Here is a 19,642-nt window from a genome sequence, read left to right on the forward strand (position 1 = left end):
TGGTGTGATTTTGGGAAGTTTAAACAGCTAGTAAAGTCATGTCAACAGGAAAAGATGATGAATCAGAAACATTATGTCAACAGTGTGACACATTTGCAACATCCAGACGTTTGTGACGCTTCACAGCTCACTGTCATCAGTTCTGCGGTCTGACTACAGCGTAGACTAATGCTTTGCTAAATAACTTCAGGGTGCGACACCTTTGACAGCTTACTGAGGAGGTTGCTGGGCAACTGGGCTGGCAGGATGGAACAAAGGCAAAGGATAATTGTACGATTCACGCTGTAAGTGGAATACATAAGTGGAAACCACAGATCCTCAAAGTCAGAGACTGAAGGGCTTGTTATTAGGCTTTCTGCAAAAGATTCAGGGGTGTTTGAACAGGGAAACTAATCTAAAACCTACTGGACAACGAAACTTGCATGTCTTTGACTTTTGTCCATAATTTTTGCTTCTAATAACTCAATTTTTCATTAGCACTAGCATAGGTTTATGATGCCATCATTTTGGAATGCTCGACTATACACATGGCATGTTATACTATGTCACAGATACAAATGTAATTTAGACACTATAAAAAGTCATGCCTTTGCGTTTTGCGGACAGTTCAGACGATTATCTTGCTGCCAGGTGCAGATCACATGTAAGACTTTAAAGTGCGGCTAACTGTCATAACAAATGGCCAATATCGCTGTAATCACAGACATCTGGATCCTCCAGCTGTAGCACTGGTCACAAAATAGTTCACACTCATAATATCTAAGTAATGGTGTCATACATGCCTCAATTGTTTTTTTCTTCTTCTTATTGGTGTTTTTTTTTGTATTTATGACAATGGAAATTTAATCAATACTAGGTCCTATAGTCCTGATCTGGTTGTGAATGCTACGCTGACTCTGCCAGTTACTAGACGGCAGACAGAGCCTCTTAGATGTTTTCACATTTACTACTTGAGACAGTGAACTGTGGTGACTGAAAGAGATCACAGTAACCCTAATTTTAGCGAAGGGTTTGTCCAGCATTTGACAGTTTGGATTACAGGAAAAAGCCTCTATGCATTGCCCACTAAACCTTTTTCTACTATTCACTGCAGTGGTTTTAACAAGAAGACATTGACCTCAATCTGCCTATACTGTGAGATCTAGAAGTTAAGCCATCAAATGGTTAACAACAGCAGTATCAGACACAATAATTGGTGATAAGTTGACTGACATATGAAACACACAGTGCTGACACCTGGCTAAACTTTAAGTGACAGCATGTGGACCAGACGAGAGCTGCAGTGAGCCTGTAATCCTATACAGCAATTCCATCAACAAATGTATGCAAACGAGGTGTTCTAACGTATTTAACTTTGTACAGTATTACAGATTTGATTTAAGATTTTCCTGCACTTCAAATGCCTTACAAATGGCAGCCTTTATGCTTACAATAGCGCTATAACAGGTTGTAGTAGTGTCTTTAAGGTCAGTGAAGGGGCAGAGGTGAGAGCAGCACGTAAAGAAGAAAAAACTAACGTCCTAGGGTGAAAATGAGCTCTGATCCTTTTCCTGCAGACACAGTGACAGCCTGCTGACCAGCTGCTTAACCCTCTCTAATCCATTGTCAGTTCTCAGTGATTGGGGGGGGGGGGGCACAACCACAGAACTATAGAGCTCAAAGGTTCAGCATGAATGACTTCATCCTGGTGAAATACTCTCCATTATTCTTCTACAGTACTGTTTAGGGGCCACGCAGCCTAGTTGATACTGGGAACTAATTGTTATCTGGCATCTTCATCTTCATCAAAGGAAATCTTAACTCTCATGTGTGGTAAGTCACCAAATTTTGCATATAGGTCCAATCCCATACCATGTTGCTTTAGCTGCAAAAACAGGCCAATAGTCCTCAAGGTGGCGCTACAACCTTTAAATTTGCAAATTTTGAAAATTCCCAAAAAAATCAACCATATGTGCAACACATTTGTAACGTTCACCAAGAAGTACCATGGACCCAAAGGTGAAGAAACTTTTAAAGTCTTGCAAGTTATGAAGTCTGTTGATATTTTTTTTTTTTTTACAAAAACTGTAGAACTTGTTAAAGCGGTTTACTCCCTTAGCGTTTGCTCATTTGACACCAAACTTTGCTCCAGCACATCTTTAGACTGTCCAACGCAAACCATCCATGCAGATTTTCGATTTATCAAAAATTTAACCTACAGTGCAACAAAATGTTTGACTGGCATTATACTTGCAAATTCTTGCTAAATACACTTTTATTGTTCATTAAAAAAAAACAAAAAACAAAAACAAGGTTTTGGAGTCATTGTAGATGATGTTTGGAAAATATTGGAATAATGAATACATGCATATTTATCACAGTTCTCTCCAGTTACACTTTGCATGTAAAGGCTGAGATCCTAACACATTACTGCATGCATTACTATTGAACTCTTGAGTGTAATTTATATAACTAAGTGCTGCCCTCTACTGGAAAAGGGAGAGGTTACATTAACTACCTGGACTAACTAATCCACTTTGCCCCATGAAACAGAGGGAATTAGGAAAAGGCCACAAACACTAATAAATGTCAGCCTCCGACCAAAACGCTGTTTCAAATTCTGTTTTATTGCAAAGTCTAATTAATCTTACAGGTTTTTAGTTAATCTTCCATTTTCAACACAAAACAATGAGTCCACCTAAACCTAGAGGTAAAATGTGTTTTAGATATACTCAGAACAAGCTACTGCCTGCATTGGGAAACATGTGAGGGCTGATTTGGTTCTTTAAAAAGAGCAGAAAGAGGAGCAGCATTCTTGGGTATAAATAGCCAATAAAAGCCAAAAATGTGGAATATGTAGAGGTTTGTGAAAACCTTTTGTGGGCATTTCCACAAAGATATTTTTCTTAATCGCCCCCATGTGCATGATGTTTGCGATGAGTCAGGTAGGGATTTGGTTTCCGTGTGTTGGGGTTTGTTGATAATTTGTCTTCTTCCCAGGTGGCCCTCGCGGTGACAGGCTATTTCAGCTATTCACAGCTCCCTACTATTGGATGTGTCTGGAGCTGCTCTGTCCTGTCGGGCACACAGGGTTCACGGTGGGCACAAGGCTATTAAATGTAGATGATAGAAACCCTCTACAATTGCAAAGTATTCATTCTAAGTATGAATTATTCTCGCATTACAAAGAACTTAGTTTGAACGCACAGTACTACAGCAGTTCTATCTGTTTTATCACCTCTAAAAGTAAAGTCTAGTCAAAGCAATACACTCTAGTTGATAGGTCTAAAGGCAGTGCATAGAAAAACTTTGTTAATAATTTTCTTCTTAAATGTCTTAACTTTTAGCCTCAAACACATGTTAAATCTCTTAGTATGTGGGCATTGCCATATCAATGATTTCAGCCAACGTTTTAGTGCTCAGCTATGTGCATTAAAAAGGATTTCATGAGATAGCTGTGCATGTTTTAGTCTTGTAAAAAAATAAACCAATACATATTCTTTTATTGCCATGTTGTGATCATCAGCCATCCATAAGGTAGTGTAAGCTAAACTTTTAGTCGTGGGAAAGATTATAAAGAGAGAGGGCAGCATTACACCCAGTGAAGGGAGGAAGAACAGGGGAGAGTGAGTTAGGATGGGACATTACAAGGAAGGATTGACGCTAAGCAGTGGCGCTGCTAAGATTGAATTTCATAGTACGCACAGATCCCGCAATCCTCTCACACATCAGACATAGATAACAGAGACCTCCATTAACAACAGTACTTAATTAACTAACTTTGGGGCCTTTTCTACAACTTCCGTCACTTGATTCAGCTCCCTGGACAGCTGCCAGAGAATGAAACGGTAGTGCGTACTGCGGATAAAAAAAATAAAAAATATCAACAAGAAATTACTAATCAATTCTACTCAACGAAAAAATGAAGATCAGTTAGACTATACAGCAGAGGATGGTAACAGCCTCCTCCCCTCCTCAAAAACAATAAAAAAAACTTGAATTATTATGATTTTTTCACACCTTCAAAGAAATTGCAAAGAAATTGTAAGCACGGTGCATGCAAAATTCCGGCAAGCGGCGCCACTGACCCAAAGCTATTTTGTTTGTGGTGAGAGTATAATGGGGTGTAATCTAATGACCCAGACTGATAACAAATGTAGAGACATTAAAGAGAGTGAAAGATGTCAAATAACTTTAACCCTTCTATTATCATTGGGGTCAATTTAACCCCATTCAATGTTTTGCTTTTTTTGCTTCATATTTCATGACTTCTCCTAATTTGATGGGTACAATTAATGAAAACTATTAAAAATAAATTAATTCAATTTAAAAGTTTGGCCTGATGGTGGCGCTAAAGAACAGGTCATGGTTTCATTACCAAAGGGTTGGTTTTGTATTCAACAAATCATCAAAGTGAATGACAAAAACTTTTTTGAAAAAATTGTCTGAAAATAATTTTCTGGAGGCAAATATCTGTGGCTTCAAATTGACCCAAAGTGTATAATGTGCTACCTTGAGGATAATGGGAGAGTTAACCTCATAACTTAGTGGGCGTGCACTGTAGCTATTCCCACTCAATGTTCTTAAAGTTTAGGGACGCTTCCATGTTGCGAATTTGAAACCAGAGTCTGCGCAGTAGGGTTCGGAGGTAGGAGCCCTGGTAACACACCCCGCTCATTTAGCGTACTGCCCTGATGACTTACGCAGCCCAGCTACGCCAAGAACTTAAGTATCTTAGAACAGTTTACTGCAGAACAACTCATTGTAACATCTCAAAAAAGTTTTTAAATCCCCTCTTATTTCTACTAGTAAAGGTTACATAGAGAGTATTTCAGTCTAGCTGAGTATACGATGACCCCTACAGGTCAAATTGAAAACAACATGTTGAAACTATAAAAAGACATTACAGATGTTAGACTGTAATAAATCTCAGAGTTGAACTTGATGACCCCTGGCCGTCCTGCAGCTCCTGGCCAACCTAAATGGCATCAGGCCTCGCTCTCATAATCACCTGCTCGAGAGCAGATGGAGTCTGATGACACTCAGCATGGGGTGCATGCCAACACCGGAAAGATGATCCTGGATATTAAATGTATTTGGTATTATTATTCAAGGCATGAACTTGTGCCAGACGCTCAGATTTATAAAGATAGAGTTAGGTTGTATGGGTGTAAAAAGCAACAGTAAAGCATCCTATTGTGAATTGTTTCTCTAAAATTCTGCTGAAAATGATTAATTTTCTTTTTTTATGCACACATTCACAGTAGTAAATGCTGGAACATTCTAAATTATGTTTTTTTTATTTTTTATTTTGAAGACTAAATTTTGCTGCCATCAAGTTGTAAGTAGGTGGCCAGTGTCCCCCTGATTCTAATCACTCTATGGTAACATTATTAGAAATCAGCTACCCCTAAATTGTAGCAAAAGTACAGTATATGACAAACACTTCAATAAACCACTAAAACATAGTTGAACAGATTTATAAAATACAAGCAATGGATATGGTGTGGTTGCCTAAAATGTCTAGTAATTGGTAGAAGAAAAAAAAAACACTTGGGTAAACATGGATCAAAATTTTATTCAAATTTTTTTGTAAGTATTATTTTTTTTAAAAACACATCACCCAATAAATATTAAATAATATATCCTATACTTTCACAAATACAAATTTAGTTCAAATAAAACGCAATATGAAAATATCTAAGGTGGCGCACTTGTCACTTTGTGCACTAATCTTGGCTACTCTGTATTTCTAACCAGTGTTGGGAACATTACTTTAAAAAAGTAATTCGTTATAGTTACTCATTCTTGTTCCAAAAAGTAACTGAGTTAGTAACTGGATTACTCTATAATAAAAGTAACTCATTACCAAGGAAAGCAACTATTTGCGTTACTGTTAAAAAAAAAAAAAAAAAAAAGTTGCTATATGTCAAATAATTCAGATTTTTTAGATGTGTGTCATTGTGAGGTGCTTCATTAAATTAGAGTTGCTTACAACGAATGTGGACAAAGTCTTCTCGCCTGGATATAATGTACACTACACATGCACGTTCTAGCCTTTGACCACAATTAATATAAAGTAGTGTTTGTATCGTCACCGCAAAAATGACAACTTTTCATCAGATTGCTCCACGCTCACCATCTCTGCTGATTCATCAAATCTGCTGTGTCGCGCGTGTGCTGGCACATCGCCTCAGCCAATCATAATCGCTCATCTTGTTTTTAACCCGCCTCCTCTTGCTGGCACATGTGTAAAAACACTGGCTCTGATTGGCTACCATGAAACATGACGTCGCCTTAGCCAATCATAGTCGCTCACCTTGTTTTTAACCCACCTCCTCGCTACAGCTGAGTAAGAAGGTGGGGATGCTTTCAGATAACATTTTATTCAATCAATACACGTAAAGCACCGCATTTAACGTTCAGTAACGATAACGGCGTAGTAACGGCGTATAAAGTAATTAGTTAAATTACCCCGTTACTGAAAAACAAACGCCGTAAACGTTATTTTAAACGCCGTTATTCCAAACACTATTTCTAACACACAATAACTAATTCTATTAAAAAAAAAAAAAATGTCTCTGGGGTCGCCAGAAATTTTCAACATGGGGTCATGACCCGAAAAAGGTTGGGAATCTGGAAAGAAAGCTATATAATAATGCAAGAATACTGGTATAGTTTCCGTGTACATAAGTTACATTAGAGGCCAAACAAGATGGTTTGTACCCAGGGCCTAAAATGTGGTGCTACAGCCCTGCCAGCAGTACAAACACAGTGAGATCAGTAAGTGAGATCATACCTAGGACTCATACCTTTTACTGCTTTACGTCAATAACCACAGGTTTCTTCTTGGTGGACTCAGTTAATGACTTTGGAATGAAACTTTTAATTGGCCGGATGTTTCCTAGAGGGCTTTTTCCATTTTGTTCAGTTTGTTTAAACAGAACAGTTAAAACCAATAAATTTACTATTCAATAAAAGCCAAGAAGGCACCAACTTCATTCCAAACAAAGCCCCAATAGCCACAAAAACAAAATAGAACACTATGTTAATGAAGAAAAAAACCTAATAACTTACAGTTAAACAGTAACAAAATCCCGGGGCTTTGGCTGACGTGCGACTCGGCTGGAAATGAATAAAAACCTGGAGCAGTTAACCCTAGAACACTAATAGTGTTAGTGTCCCATTATAACTACAGTGTATGTTAGGGCTGCACGATTAATCGAATTCTGATCAAGATTTTGGTTGCCATGATTAAAATAATCTGATCGCCAGCAATATTGACATTTAAAATATGGGCTCTGCACTCTTTATTCATGTATTTATTTTGTTAGCCTTTGATACATTTTAAATTATTGGGTAGATTTTTTAAGTTCTTTTTTCAGTGTAATTCTGATTTAAAGCTTCATGTACAGTTTATAGCTTCACTATAAACTGTACACGTTTGTTTAAAAGTAGCGTAATAAAAAACAAATTTTCTTTCTTTTTTTAAACATGATCAATAATTGTGACTATACTTGTGATTATTATTTTAGCCATAATTGTGCAGCCATACTGTATGTACTGACTGCATCTAAAGCAGGGGTCACCAACCTTTTTGAAACCAAGAGCTACTTCTTGGGTACTGATTAATGCGAAGGGCTACCAGTTTGATACACACTTAAATAATAATTAGGGAGATTTTCAAAAGAGCGGGGGGGGGGTAGTTTGCTTTTTAAAGAGAAAATGAAATAATTCAATTTCACAGTGTTCTTTTATTTGAAAAACACATATAAAGTAAAGAACAAATTCCACAGTACCCGTGCAAATGGTAAATGGTGGTAGTAGTAGAATAAATAAAATAAATAACATAAAATTAAACAAAAAAGGCATACATTGCATAAATTATCCATCAATCTATGCAATGTATGCTTGAAATAAAAATAATCAACAAAAGGAAAATTAAACATAGCCTATACAACAACGGCTATAACTATAACAGAAACACTTCCCTACACATGGTTGGATTTGATTTTCTCCCGATTTCCTCACCGACATTGTCCGGGCGGACCATCCTTCACTGAGCGTCGATGTAAAAAAAAGTGGAGCAGTGCTCTTTTTACCGTCAGTATTTTACCAGTTAAGAGCAGTGAACTGACGTTGTATATTCTGGGGCTTTGAATGACAGCGCGCCACCATGTTAGCTGAAACATCTCTGTTTATCTGACTCTGGAGAGGTTTACAGCATGACTTCACCAAATCACAGACAACTTGTTGCTTTGCAGTCACAGGAAACATCGCTCAAGTGTTTATGCTGCCTCGTGCTTGAATGTTGACCATGACCTGTTGCCTCAACAACCTTGTAAAACATCCAACTGGGTTTGTTTTTGCTTGATGGAGTTCTTTTTCCTCAGCGTTGATAAAGCTGCTGATGCAATCAACACCTTAACACACGGTGAAAGCAAAAATTTGAAAAAAGATGCTACAACTAATGTTTTTCATTTAGTAACTAAGCTGTGCATACACGCAAACGTACAAAAAAAGATGTTTTATTATGAAAAAACTTTTTTAAAGGGGAGGAACGACAAATTTTTAACTCCAGAGATTTAGTCGACACGTATGAATATGATCATTAAATAAGATAAAGACTCTAGATTTCCATTTCATAATTTCCCCTTTTACCTTTCATTTTTGTGTCGGTTTCATCAGCTTTCCCTAATTAAATGTCATTATTAGCAATTAAACATCCTAAAATGGTGCCAAACATGCATAATTCTCTGGTCTTTGGAAAGAGCAGACGTGTTTTCATTCGCTCCGATAACACGACCCTGGCTACAGCTGGCTACAGCTGAACAGCCTGAAAAATTGGGCCCAAGACTGAAGGAAAATGGTGAAAAAACCGCAGGGAGGCCCTTCAGAACCCAATTCGGGTTTGGAAGAGGTCAAGGTGATGATACGCGAGGGTCTACGAAACCTATCTGCCGAGATAAAGTCGTTGGAAAAGACGCTGGAAAACTCACTGGAAAACCTACAAAGCGAAGCAAAGGTACTGAAAGAAAAGAATGAAAGAAATGCTGAAGAGATAAAATTGTTGAACGCCAGGGTTGAACAGCTGGAACAAAAGGAAAGAGAGAAAGATGTCATCATCACAGGCCTAAAGATAAAACCCAGGAGTTACGCGAGTGACGAAGAAACAAAATCGATTGAACAACAGGTCATTGACTACCTGGAGTCGAAGGACATTGTCCTGAACCCTGACAACATCAACTCCTGCCATCTCCTGCCAAAGAAAAATGATAACAGAGCTGTAAAAATAACCTTCACGAATATGAAATTCAAAGGAGAACTACTGAAGCAAGGAAGAAAGCTGAAGGAAACAAAGGTTTTTATTAATGAAAACCTGACAAAAAAAATGCAAGCATCGCATGGAAGGCACGCCAAATAAAAAAAGGAGGAAAGATTTTAAAGACGTGGATAAGGAACTGCAGAATTTACATCACACCACTGGGAGAAGAGAACGAAAAACCAATCCTCATCAAAACGATGGAAGACGGGAAAATACGAAGGATCCACCTAAACAACATTACTGATGGTAATCATGGATATGGACCCAGATCTATATAAACACTGGAAACAAAACTCAGACTGTGATTATTTTACGGAGACTGAATTAAATGTGGAAACCAAGAGAAAAAAAGGTCTGTCATTTATTCATTTCAATTGCTAGGTGGTGGGGTGATTAAGGATTACATTAAATTTAAATTCAAAGTGTTTATTGTCATATGTGCAGTTAGAAACACGTTTTCCTGTACAATGAAATTACTACCTTGCTTATGAACTAAGACATAATAATGTGTTTATACTAGTTAAATCTAACAGTGGAAAATACAACACTGCCAATAGAACTAACAACAGCTGGATTAACTTTGATGCAGAGAAAAAACAAGCTGCAAACTTGTGTCCAAAAGACACATTCCCGAGTGGCGACACTATGGATGAAAAGGGAAAAAAACTTCCAAACACCTTCGAAAGAGGAACTATTCTTGCACTGGAGGAATGCTAACAACGTCTGGCAGGGAACAAGGCCAACACGAACAACGATAGAGAGGAGGAGGAATAAAAAAAAAAAAAAAAGACAACACTGACTACAGATGAGAATACACAAAAAAGGACTGTTCAGAACAACTCAAGAATGTTTGACCAGAGAGACATGTAAACCCATGTAAATTTGCGATGGTAAAACAGGGGACGGGACCCAGATAAGCAAATGCTTCTCTCACAAAAAAATAAAAAAAAAAAATGTAAAAAAAAAAGTGAATGTAACCATGTCGGAAATAAACTGAATAAATAAAATAAAAAATAAATAAAAATACGGAAAAGTGAGTTAAATATTGCTAAGAATTTCATACTTCGTCACTGTAGAAGTGCCCAAAAGCATGCATTGAAATCACTCTGTATTGAATATAATTACATTGTAAATAGAATGTAAATTGATTAAGTAATTTAATTATATATGAATTACATATTTAATATAACATATGTAGTACATATTTATTCACATAGCGCGGGATTTGACACATTTTTGCAACACTTGCTAAACATTAGGCCACCCATTATTCTGCAAAAAATATTGTGGAAATGCATGATATAGTTCATAAGATTTCGTAACAAGATTTAGCGTGAGATTTGATATTTCTCTATCTTTGCTCACCCGTTTACAGTAGAAATTGCATGTAAATGTGCAATATTGTCCTAAAACATGGATGGATATCAGGGTACATTCCATGCCTCTTGGTAATTTCCGCTTGATTTAGTTTGAGGAAAAAAAAGATAAAAATAAATGAAGATTAAAATATAATAGGGAGGGAATTCTGTAGTTTCCATCTGTTTGAAGAAACTATACACATAAATCTCACCAAACATGCATTCAAACGCTTAGTCAAACACTGCACACAAGCCTCACATTCATCACAGCCGTGGAGAAAGCCTTGCATGGTGAAAAAAATGAGAGGCATATGATTGGCTCTTTGCTGGATGGATCAGTCCCAGAGCTCCAAGTAGAAAGAGTGATTTCAGATTCTGAAGTACGACTGTGGCACGCAGCCTATTCTGGCTCTGCTGGGATAAAAACAAGCATCTTAAAGATGATTTGTTATATTTTGATATACTTTGACAGGGCAGATGGTTTTTTAAAGTTATTGACTATTCTCTTCCATTTTTTGGAAATAAAAGGCAAAATTGGACAGTTTTCATCTGTGGACGTAAAAGAATATTTGCTTGTGATAACACTCAGGCGAGATATACTGTATGGACTGAAAGTGAAGACAGAATAAATGTCACCTCATTGCCAACCAGTAGGACTTGTTAACCAAGTGAATTCTGCTGCTATAGTAACATCATGTTGACACTAGAGGCAAAAACAAAGCTAGAACTGGTACGACTGATAAAAACAAAGATTTTAAACTGCATTTGTCAAAATAGTTACTAGTTGTCATAATAGCACTCTGGATTCCTCGTCAAAAATTATAATTATGGTAAAGGCATCAAAATATTTTGTGAATAATTTTTCTTAACTTTCTTTTCGTGACCCTAAAATCTGTAACAAAACAATGAATTAGATGTTTCAGCAATAAAAAATATTGTATTCTTTTATTTTCTTCACTACTTTATTTTGAAGGGGAGTTGTTTATGAAGCTTGATGTGTGAGAGGCATCTGTACCAGTAGGTGGCAACAGTGCTCAGTATTTTCTCACCATTAGTGTAATTAGAACTTAATCAGTAATAACTGCAACTCGACGTGTTTTTATTATTATATTTCTACTATTACAGTGCAGTTTTGTTAATTAACATCTTTTTTACCTGCCTATACTTTCAAATTTTTATTTTTTTGTACATAAAAGCTACATGTTTGGGAAAATACTAAGGAAATATGTAAAGTATAAAACAGATCAGAGAATTTTTCAAGTATATTTTTTTTTTACATCAAAACCTGAAAGATTTCTTTTATGAAGCTACTTAGCTTTTTCTTGGATAATACACGTAATAATGTCATTTGAGGTGAATAATGTTCTTGTGACCCTTGGCCTCCAAAAACAAATCCCTGAAGAATCGACATCTACATATCATGCAGTTATATTCTCTGTCCAGAGGGTGTGCTAAATATAAGTTTAGGAATCTGACTGACAATACTTTAGAAAGTGGGCATACACAGTACTTTTTTGAGTTGATGCAAAACATGTTAAATATTTTAGTTTTTTACTGTGTTGTTGTTGTTTTTGTGTTTCAGTCTGCTTATATATTGCTTGTGGTGTATGTATTTAACAATAGTATCACTAATTTCCCAAACTTGCTAGTAAAGGTTTAAAGCTCAGATTTTATTGCAACATAAAAATAACAACTAAACTTTGTTTAAGAAAATCTTTTGTTCTTTCCTTATTGATCCGATACCAAATCTGAGGTGAACTCTGATAATGTGGCCCTCAGGATGGATGATCCCCAACTCTGCTCCAGTGTAAAAACACATCAACTGCAACATTTTCGTCCTGATCTTTTTAATAAATGAATTGTAAAGGTACCACGCAGAGCTTGAAACCTTTTCAAAAACCAAGTTGAGCCCTAAATCTGATGTTTGATGTGTGTGCATGTGTGTGCGTGTGTGTGTGTGTTAACCATGCTGCATTTGACCAGAGGATACTCCAGAGGCCTGAGAGCTGGACCTGCCTCCATTTTTTTTTCTTTTTCTCTGCTCTCTTTTGATGTGCGTCTCACCTCCTTTCAATCATACTGACAGCAGCATGATGTCAGGCTTGAGGAATGCACTCTGTAATTTGTGTGCGCTGGTGCAACGGTAGGTGTGTCCGTGTGTGTGTTTCTGCTCGCATGCCAACCGTCCACCCGAGATGCTGTTTGCACTTGGATCTGTGTGTGTGTGGAAACAGGTTGAGGGGAGAAGTTTTTTTTTGACGTCTATCGTTCTCAAGCACACCTGCTTCCTCACCTTTTACCCTTTTGCTTTTAACAGCTCTCCATCTGCTCTGCTTCCCACTAACAAAAAAGTAAAGAGCTTTGTTCAACTTTTTTAAGTTCTGACTTGTATTTTTCCTGGAACAACTTTGACAAAGTTCTATATATTTAAAATATCATCTCTCAGAACACTCCAAGGAATGATCGTAATCCCAGTTCTGATGTGTTATCTCTCTCCTGATTATATGAGAATTGTGAATTAGTGAGACTAAAACTTATGACTTAAGTCATCATTTTGACCTGGTATATATTTGAAGGATATCCTGATAATGTTTCTTTTTTAAAAAGTCTGCCAACTATTTGCGTGATCAGAGAAGGGCTCCGTATTGCAACTGTAATACAATAAGTAAATGGTTAAACTCAGGAAAGCCTATCGCTGATTACAGAATGATTCATTCATGATTTTTAAAATTAGAAAGTGAAAGAGAAGGACAACTAGGGTGACCATAATTAGATTTCCTCAAAATAGAACACTTGGTCTGGCTTTGAGTGCGTAAATGATCTTGTGAAATGGAGGAAAAACACAAGTTGATGTGAAGTGTCGTCACTTGACAACAAGTGTGGAACAAAGTTTTGAGAAGCCTCGTGTAAAATATGATGAGACATTTCTGTCTCCATATTTAATAGATGCACCTGTATGCACCTTACTGCCAAAATATTGGCCAAAAGATGGAAATTCCATTTTACAAAGCTAGAAATGCATTTCACAGATCCCTTAAAAACGTGAAACATATTTTTTAGTAACAAATGTAGGGAAAATATGAATTGCAATTTTTTTGTTCCTTTGCATGTTAGTAGACTATAAAAACTGTATGATAGAATTCTAACTCTAACCTTGATTGTGTAGTAAGTTGCTATAATTAATGACTGGGTTTCTCTAAAATGCCCAACTGGGTAAACATAGTTTGACATCCCACTATAAGATGCCATTAATAAAAAATAAACAAACTGCATTTACAGAAAAAAATGCGAGTGAAAGTGATGTACGTTGAAATTACAGTGAAAATGCTTTACAGCATAAAAGAAATTATTAAATAAAACACTCCTTTAGCCTCCCTCCCACCAGGGGCCGCAACAGTACCCATGATTAAGACTTGAGGGAAAACAGAACTTACAAAAACTACGGGACAAAGCAGGACTGTCCCAAATATTTAAAATCGGACTCAACAACTGACAACTTAACCCAAACAAACAGTGTGCAAGAGACGTATGTCTAGCTAATCAAACTATCACTATCTAATAGCATGTTCAAATGAAATACAAAACTTAATGTATTTTTACAACTAATAATACACAGCATCAAATGGCAGATTACACCCTGAAACAAACATCTGTCAGCCTTAAACTATTATTAGCAAAGTCAAGACAACTAAGCTGACATGCATATGGAAGGTGTTGCCCGTCCTCATGTTTGAAACCCCAATTGTGTTTAACTGCCCAAAAGTGAGCAGCCAAGATGGTTACATAAAATCTGAACACCTGTTAACCATGAGCCCCCCCCTCTGGCACTGGTTGCTGCTCACAAACAAAAGAATGAAGGACGTTTATACGTCTAAGTTGTTGTGACGATGAGGAGCAAAGCTTAGTCACAGGACAAAGAAAGACTAAATCATCGCTGGACAGTTTTAAAAAATGTCACACACATTTTTTGTATGTTATCATTGTTAATAAGCTTTGCAGAGGATGGAAACTGATGTTTGGGATTACATTAGTATTACAGACCCAAACACGGTACATGGAGGTCATCTGTCATCTGAAATAGTGATGTCTTGATCTAGTCACCAACTAATGAAGCAGCTCGTTCATTATTCACAGGGGTAACAAAATTCAAATTTCATCATTTGCTGTAGAATTAATTGGTATAATAATCTGTGGCCATGCAAATCTTGTTCAAAGGGAAGGAGCTAGAGTGAACTACTTAAAGCGAGGTGTTTCCATCAGTGCAAATACGCATCAGTAAATGAGTTTCACATTTGGCCAGCTTGTCTGGATATTAGCTTGAAATTCCAAGTGCTTCCTTCCAAGTTTCCAATAACACGTATCACAAAAATCAGAGCCATTAGTCACCAAGGGTATAGAAGTGATCTTAAAACTCCTTTAATCAACTCATGCCACGGCAGTGTGAGACAGTGGCAGAGATACGTCTGGTCTAATACCAAGCTGTGCTCCCATCCTTTCAGCAAGCTATGATTTATTTCTGATGGATCTTAAAGATTTTACAGATATGTGATACTTGCATTTACTTGTGATTCTTGCATTTAATCCATCAGTCGTAGATTCATGGATTAAATGCTTAACCCCACTCCAATCTACATACTTAATCTCAAAATTTGTCAAACATAATATACTGTATGTTACCAATTAAAAAGGTATAGTTTTATTTATTCACTTTGAGCACATTGTACTAAATAACAAAGGACATTAGCTTAGCCTCCCAAACACCCATTTAAAACAATTGTTTTCCAGATCTCTGAGTAAACTGATGTGTCTTTGACTGTAGGGAATTACCTCAGCTCCGAATCATGTGGCGCACCTTGCCTCAAGCGTGCACAGTGCAATCAGCCAGCCATCTTTCTTACTCATTAGCTGCCAAAGGGCCTCACACACACAGACTACTGGACACACATTGTAGGGTTCCACAACACTCGTTCCGATTACGCCGAGTCAGGAAAAATTAATAGGAGTAATTCCTCTAAATCTTGAATGCATGTCTGAACCAAAACTATACGACAATCAGAGAACAATTCAGGTGCTTTGATTAAACTTATGAGAATATATTGCACATACAAACTTCTCAAAATTTTGTAGAAGACTAAACGTGGTTTGTTTGTTTCTCCTATGTTGATTTAATGAACGACGAGGGGTTTTTTGAATAGTAAATGCCAGCTTCTGTTTTATACACCTTTGCTTGCATTGCCTCCCCTGCCAAAAACATGACTGCATAACACCAACGTGACATTATGTTTCTGCATGTCCATCGGCCCTAATTTGTTGGATTGATGTGAAGTAGCTGTTGTTATTACTAACTGGGGTGTGCCACTAATGCACTGTATGAACTCTGAGCCACAGTGTGATGACACAATATCACTAGTGATGTTGTGAAATATGCTCTGCTGGAACAGCCACTGTTCTGCTTCATTAGCTGGACACAGGAAGGATGCTTACATAATGTCCTTGAACACATAACTCCCACAAACAATCAGAAATGAGTCCCTGCATTCTTTGCTTCCAGTTCGGCTTTGTGCTCGGCCTCCATTTACTTGAACTCTGCACAATGGCGCTAATGTCAAAAGTAATAAATGTCTTGGCAAACAAGCTTACAGCTCACAGCTTTCATTTAGTCATCACAGTTTGCTTCATAAAAGTCGGTAAGGTCATGAATGGCCCATTCATAAACAGGATGTAACAAAGAAAGGTTGTTATCAGGGCAGGGGTTTCAAACGCAGCCACAGATCAACGTCTACCACACTACCAAACTATTATGCAAGTACACATTGGTTTGCCTATCAGTCTTAGTGACAGTGTGTAATCCAGAAAACACGTCATCTTTTGAGCATTCACTGGCTGTGACTGGTAGTTGGCAGCTCTGAGGGATTTGCAGCGACAGGATTCAGGCTTTTACAGTGAATGTGTCACACTTGTACTTTTCAGCAGTCTGATTTGTAGAATTGGATGTAGGAAGATGTTTTGCGAGGCCTAGTTGCAGGATGATATGTGGTTGGTGTGATAAAACATCGCTGAATCTATTACTGAAAACAAACTGAACAAATACACTAAAAGCTTAACTTAACGTTTAAATTGCCTAAAACATGAGCTAAATTAACAGCTTGTGCAAATATGCGTGGTTGATATACTAACTGGGCGCACTGAGAATGGTGTTGAATACACAAAATAACAAGCAATCTTTATAGCGTGTTTGCCTCTAATGTATACACAATCTGGGCGTCTCTTTGAGAAAATAAAATATTTAAAGGGAGGAGATGCAAATAGATCAGACAAGGGCAACTAATGACCCATGAGCTACAATTTTATTCAGCTGTGAAATATAAACAAACAACAAAATGACCCAAAAAACAACAATAAAAGTAAACAAAAATAATCCAAAAACACACAAAAGGACATCAAAAACACGTGATAAATCTGAAAAAAAAGAACACACCAAATTACATTAAAAAAAAACCCCCAAACAGAAAAAAATTTAAAAAAGAAAAATCATATCAGACAATCAATAGTTATCCATCATTGAAATAGATCAACTCAGCACATGTAATAGGGCCTTTACGCACAGAAAGCCGCAGTAACTGTTGGACCAGAGGATGTAGGTTGCAGAAATGATGAGGGAGAGAATGGGTTTTTATGATTAAATCAACATTTTTGGAATGAATCAACCTAAAATTATTGAAATATTTCTTATGAGCCATTCTTTTTTTCTTCACTTCCTCTGCTGCTCTTCTAGTTTCAACAGACTTTCTCAGATAGTTTTTCTCCTGCTTATATTCAGGTTTGAAGCTGTAATTTAAGAAAATGTTTATTTGCCTGTTTTACTATGATGTAATTTCTGTAGAAAAGAAAATATTTTGATTGAATAAAATACAACTGATTCCTCTAAAAACACACGATAAGAAATGTATTTTCACAGTGACCATAAATCACCAGGGTGAACAAGGATTTTCTCTTCTCCTAACAGATAAAGGAACATGAGATCACGCAGCAACAGTTTGGAGGAAGCCACCAAGGCCAAGCTGTCTCAGCAGCTCAAAGACACACGCAAAAGATCTGCAGAGCGTGAGGAGCCCCCGGGAAGGGCGGAGCGTCGTAGCCGACACCGGGAAGCAGTGGACGACACTGGCACGATCCAGCGAAACCACAAGACCTCAAAGACGAGTGCTGGTTTGAACAGCAGTGGTGGTGGGAACGCCAGCACTGCTGCAAAAGGAGGTCGGAGGGAAAAAGGCAGGGACCTATCCCGGGATGACCTTGTTTTCCTACTAAGCTTGCTGGAGGGAGAACTGCAGGTAATGCATTGGAAAACAAACAGGTCTAAATGATGTGGCACTGGTCTTTGTAGGACACAGAGCATGAAATGTTGGCAAAGTTTGCACCCAAGATCATTTATAAGCTGAAGTTTATAGACAGTGAACAGCTGAAGCTGCTTCCTGTCATGCCAGAATCAGATCCAGGAATCAGCTGGCAGGGATGTTCAATGGGAGGAAAAAAGGACAGTGTTTGCCTCCCATTTAGGTTAGAAGAGCAAGATGGGTGGACAACGGAATGATTTAAAATGGACTTGATTTATATAGCGCTTTATCACCACACTGAAGCAGTCTCAAAGCGCTTTACATAGCTCATTCACCCAATCACTCTCACATTCACACACCAGTGGGATAGGACTGCCATACAAGGTGCTAGTCGACCACTGGGAGCAACTTAGGGTTCAGTGTCTTGCCCAAGGACACTTCGACACAGTCAGGTACTGGGATCGAACCCCCAACCTCTCGATCAGAAGACGACCCACTACCACCTGAGCCACGGTAAAGTATCTTTGAGAAAACAAGAGATTGGCAGCATATATCATAGTGCCAGGATGCAACGTACACGTGACAGGAAGAAGCACTTCTGGAAATCGTCCACTATCTCTTTCATTTATCAGGACTCCACCATATCTTTGGCCTAGCTTGTTTTCTCACATTAATCAAAACAAAATCTAATTTCTTTCTTTTTGTAAGTGTACTTTAGGGTAATCTAGCACTGCAATGCAAACTTTTCTAATTTGGTGTCCTCCTGCAGGCCAGAGACGAGGTCATCACAGTGCTCAAGGCAGAGAAAATCGACTTGGCCTTGTTGGAGGCTAAATATGGTTTTGTCACACCTCAGAAAGTGTTGCAGGCTCTTCAAAGAGACGCCATACAGGACAAGGCCGACACCTTCCAGGAGGACATCTACGAGAAACCCATGGTCGAGGTAACATTAACACCTGATTGTGACAACACCTTTGATCAAGAATAAGACAGTTGTGTCCTATTTGCTTCAAACACAGCTGGATAAGTTAGTGGAGAAGCAGAGGGAAACACACCGTCGCATGCTGGAGCAGCTGCTGATGGTGGAGCAGTCGCACAAACAGGCCTTGTATAAGCTGGAGGATGAGAAAAGGAACCATGGCGAGTTCATGAAGAAGAGCGATGAGTTCACTAACCTGCTGGAGCAGGAGCGAGAAAGGTCTGTGGGAGAAATACTTATTCTAGCTGCTTCTGTCACCTGAGATTGCCTCAGCGCCACCGTCTTTGCAGTTTACGTTGGCCACCGCCTCACCATTAGAGGCCCTCTTGATTCATTTTAGCCGACAGAGTGGATTTCAGCAGATCAGGCTTTTGCATTTTGTCACAGTCTTTTGGTGGTGGACAGGGAACATTGAATTTTCCTGAAATCGGTGGTGGTTTCCAAGTATTATTTCTTGGAGCTCAGCAAAGAAAAGAAAACCCCACTGTCTTTAAAATTGTATTTAACATTAGCAAAGAATCAAAGATTTGATTCAAACACAAGACAGGCCTCTGATATATGCCTTTAATTTTAACAAATTCATCGAGACCTCGAGGAAGTAAAGAGACCTTGAGGAAGTAAACATTCCTTGTGGAGACGATCCAGCTCTGCTGTAAGGCAGCGG

General features: G+C 37.9%; 2 protein-coding genes across 6 annotated transcripts in view; one reads left to right on the plus strand and one right to left on the minus strand.

Moving 5' to 3' along the window:
• LOC114477215 (collagen alpha-1(VIII) chain-like) overlaps window positions 1–19,642 on the minus strand; it is a 90,322-nt gene that overhangs the window by 38,666 nt on the left and 32,014 nt on the right. The window lies entirely within an intron of this gene.
• Window positions 1–19,642, plus strand: part of filip1l (filamin A interacting protein 1-like) — a 58,117-nt gene that overhangs the window by 7,685 nt on the left and 30,790 nt on the right. For both annotated transcript variants that reach the window (XM_028469308.1, XM_028469287.1), the window contains exons 2-4: window positions 17,669–17,996; window positions 18,769–18,942; window positions 19,019–19,197. In XM_028469308.1, the coding sequence (XP_028325109.1) occupies window positions 17,679–17,996; window positions 18,769–18,942; window positions 19,019–19,197 (671 nt within the window). In that variant the 5' untranslated portion in view covers window positions 17,669–17,678. The remainder of the gene's footprint in view (window positions 1–17,668; window positions 17,997–18,768; window positions 18,943–19,018; window positions 19,198–19,642) is intronic.

The sequence above is a fragment of the Gouania willdenowi genome, chromosome 2 (assembly GCF_900634775.1).
Source record: "Gouania willdenowi chromosome 2, fGouWil2.1, whole genome shotgun sequence".
In the NCBI taxonomy this organism is placed as follows: Eukaryota; Metazoa; Chordata; class Actinopteri; order Blenniiformes; family Gobiesocidae; genus Gouania; species Gouania willdenowi.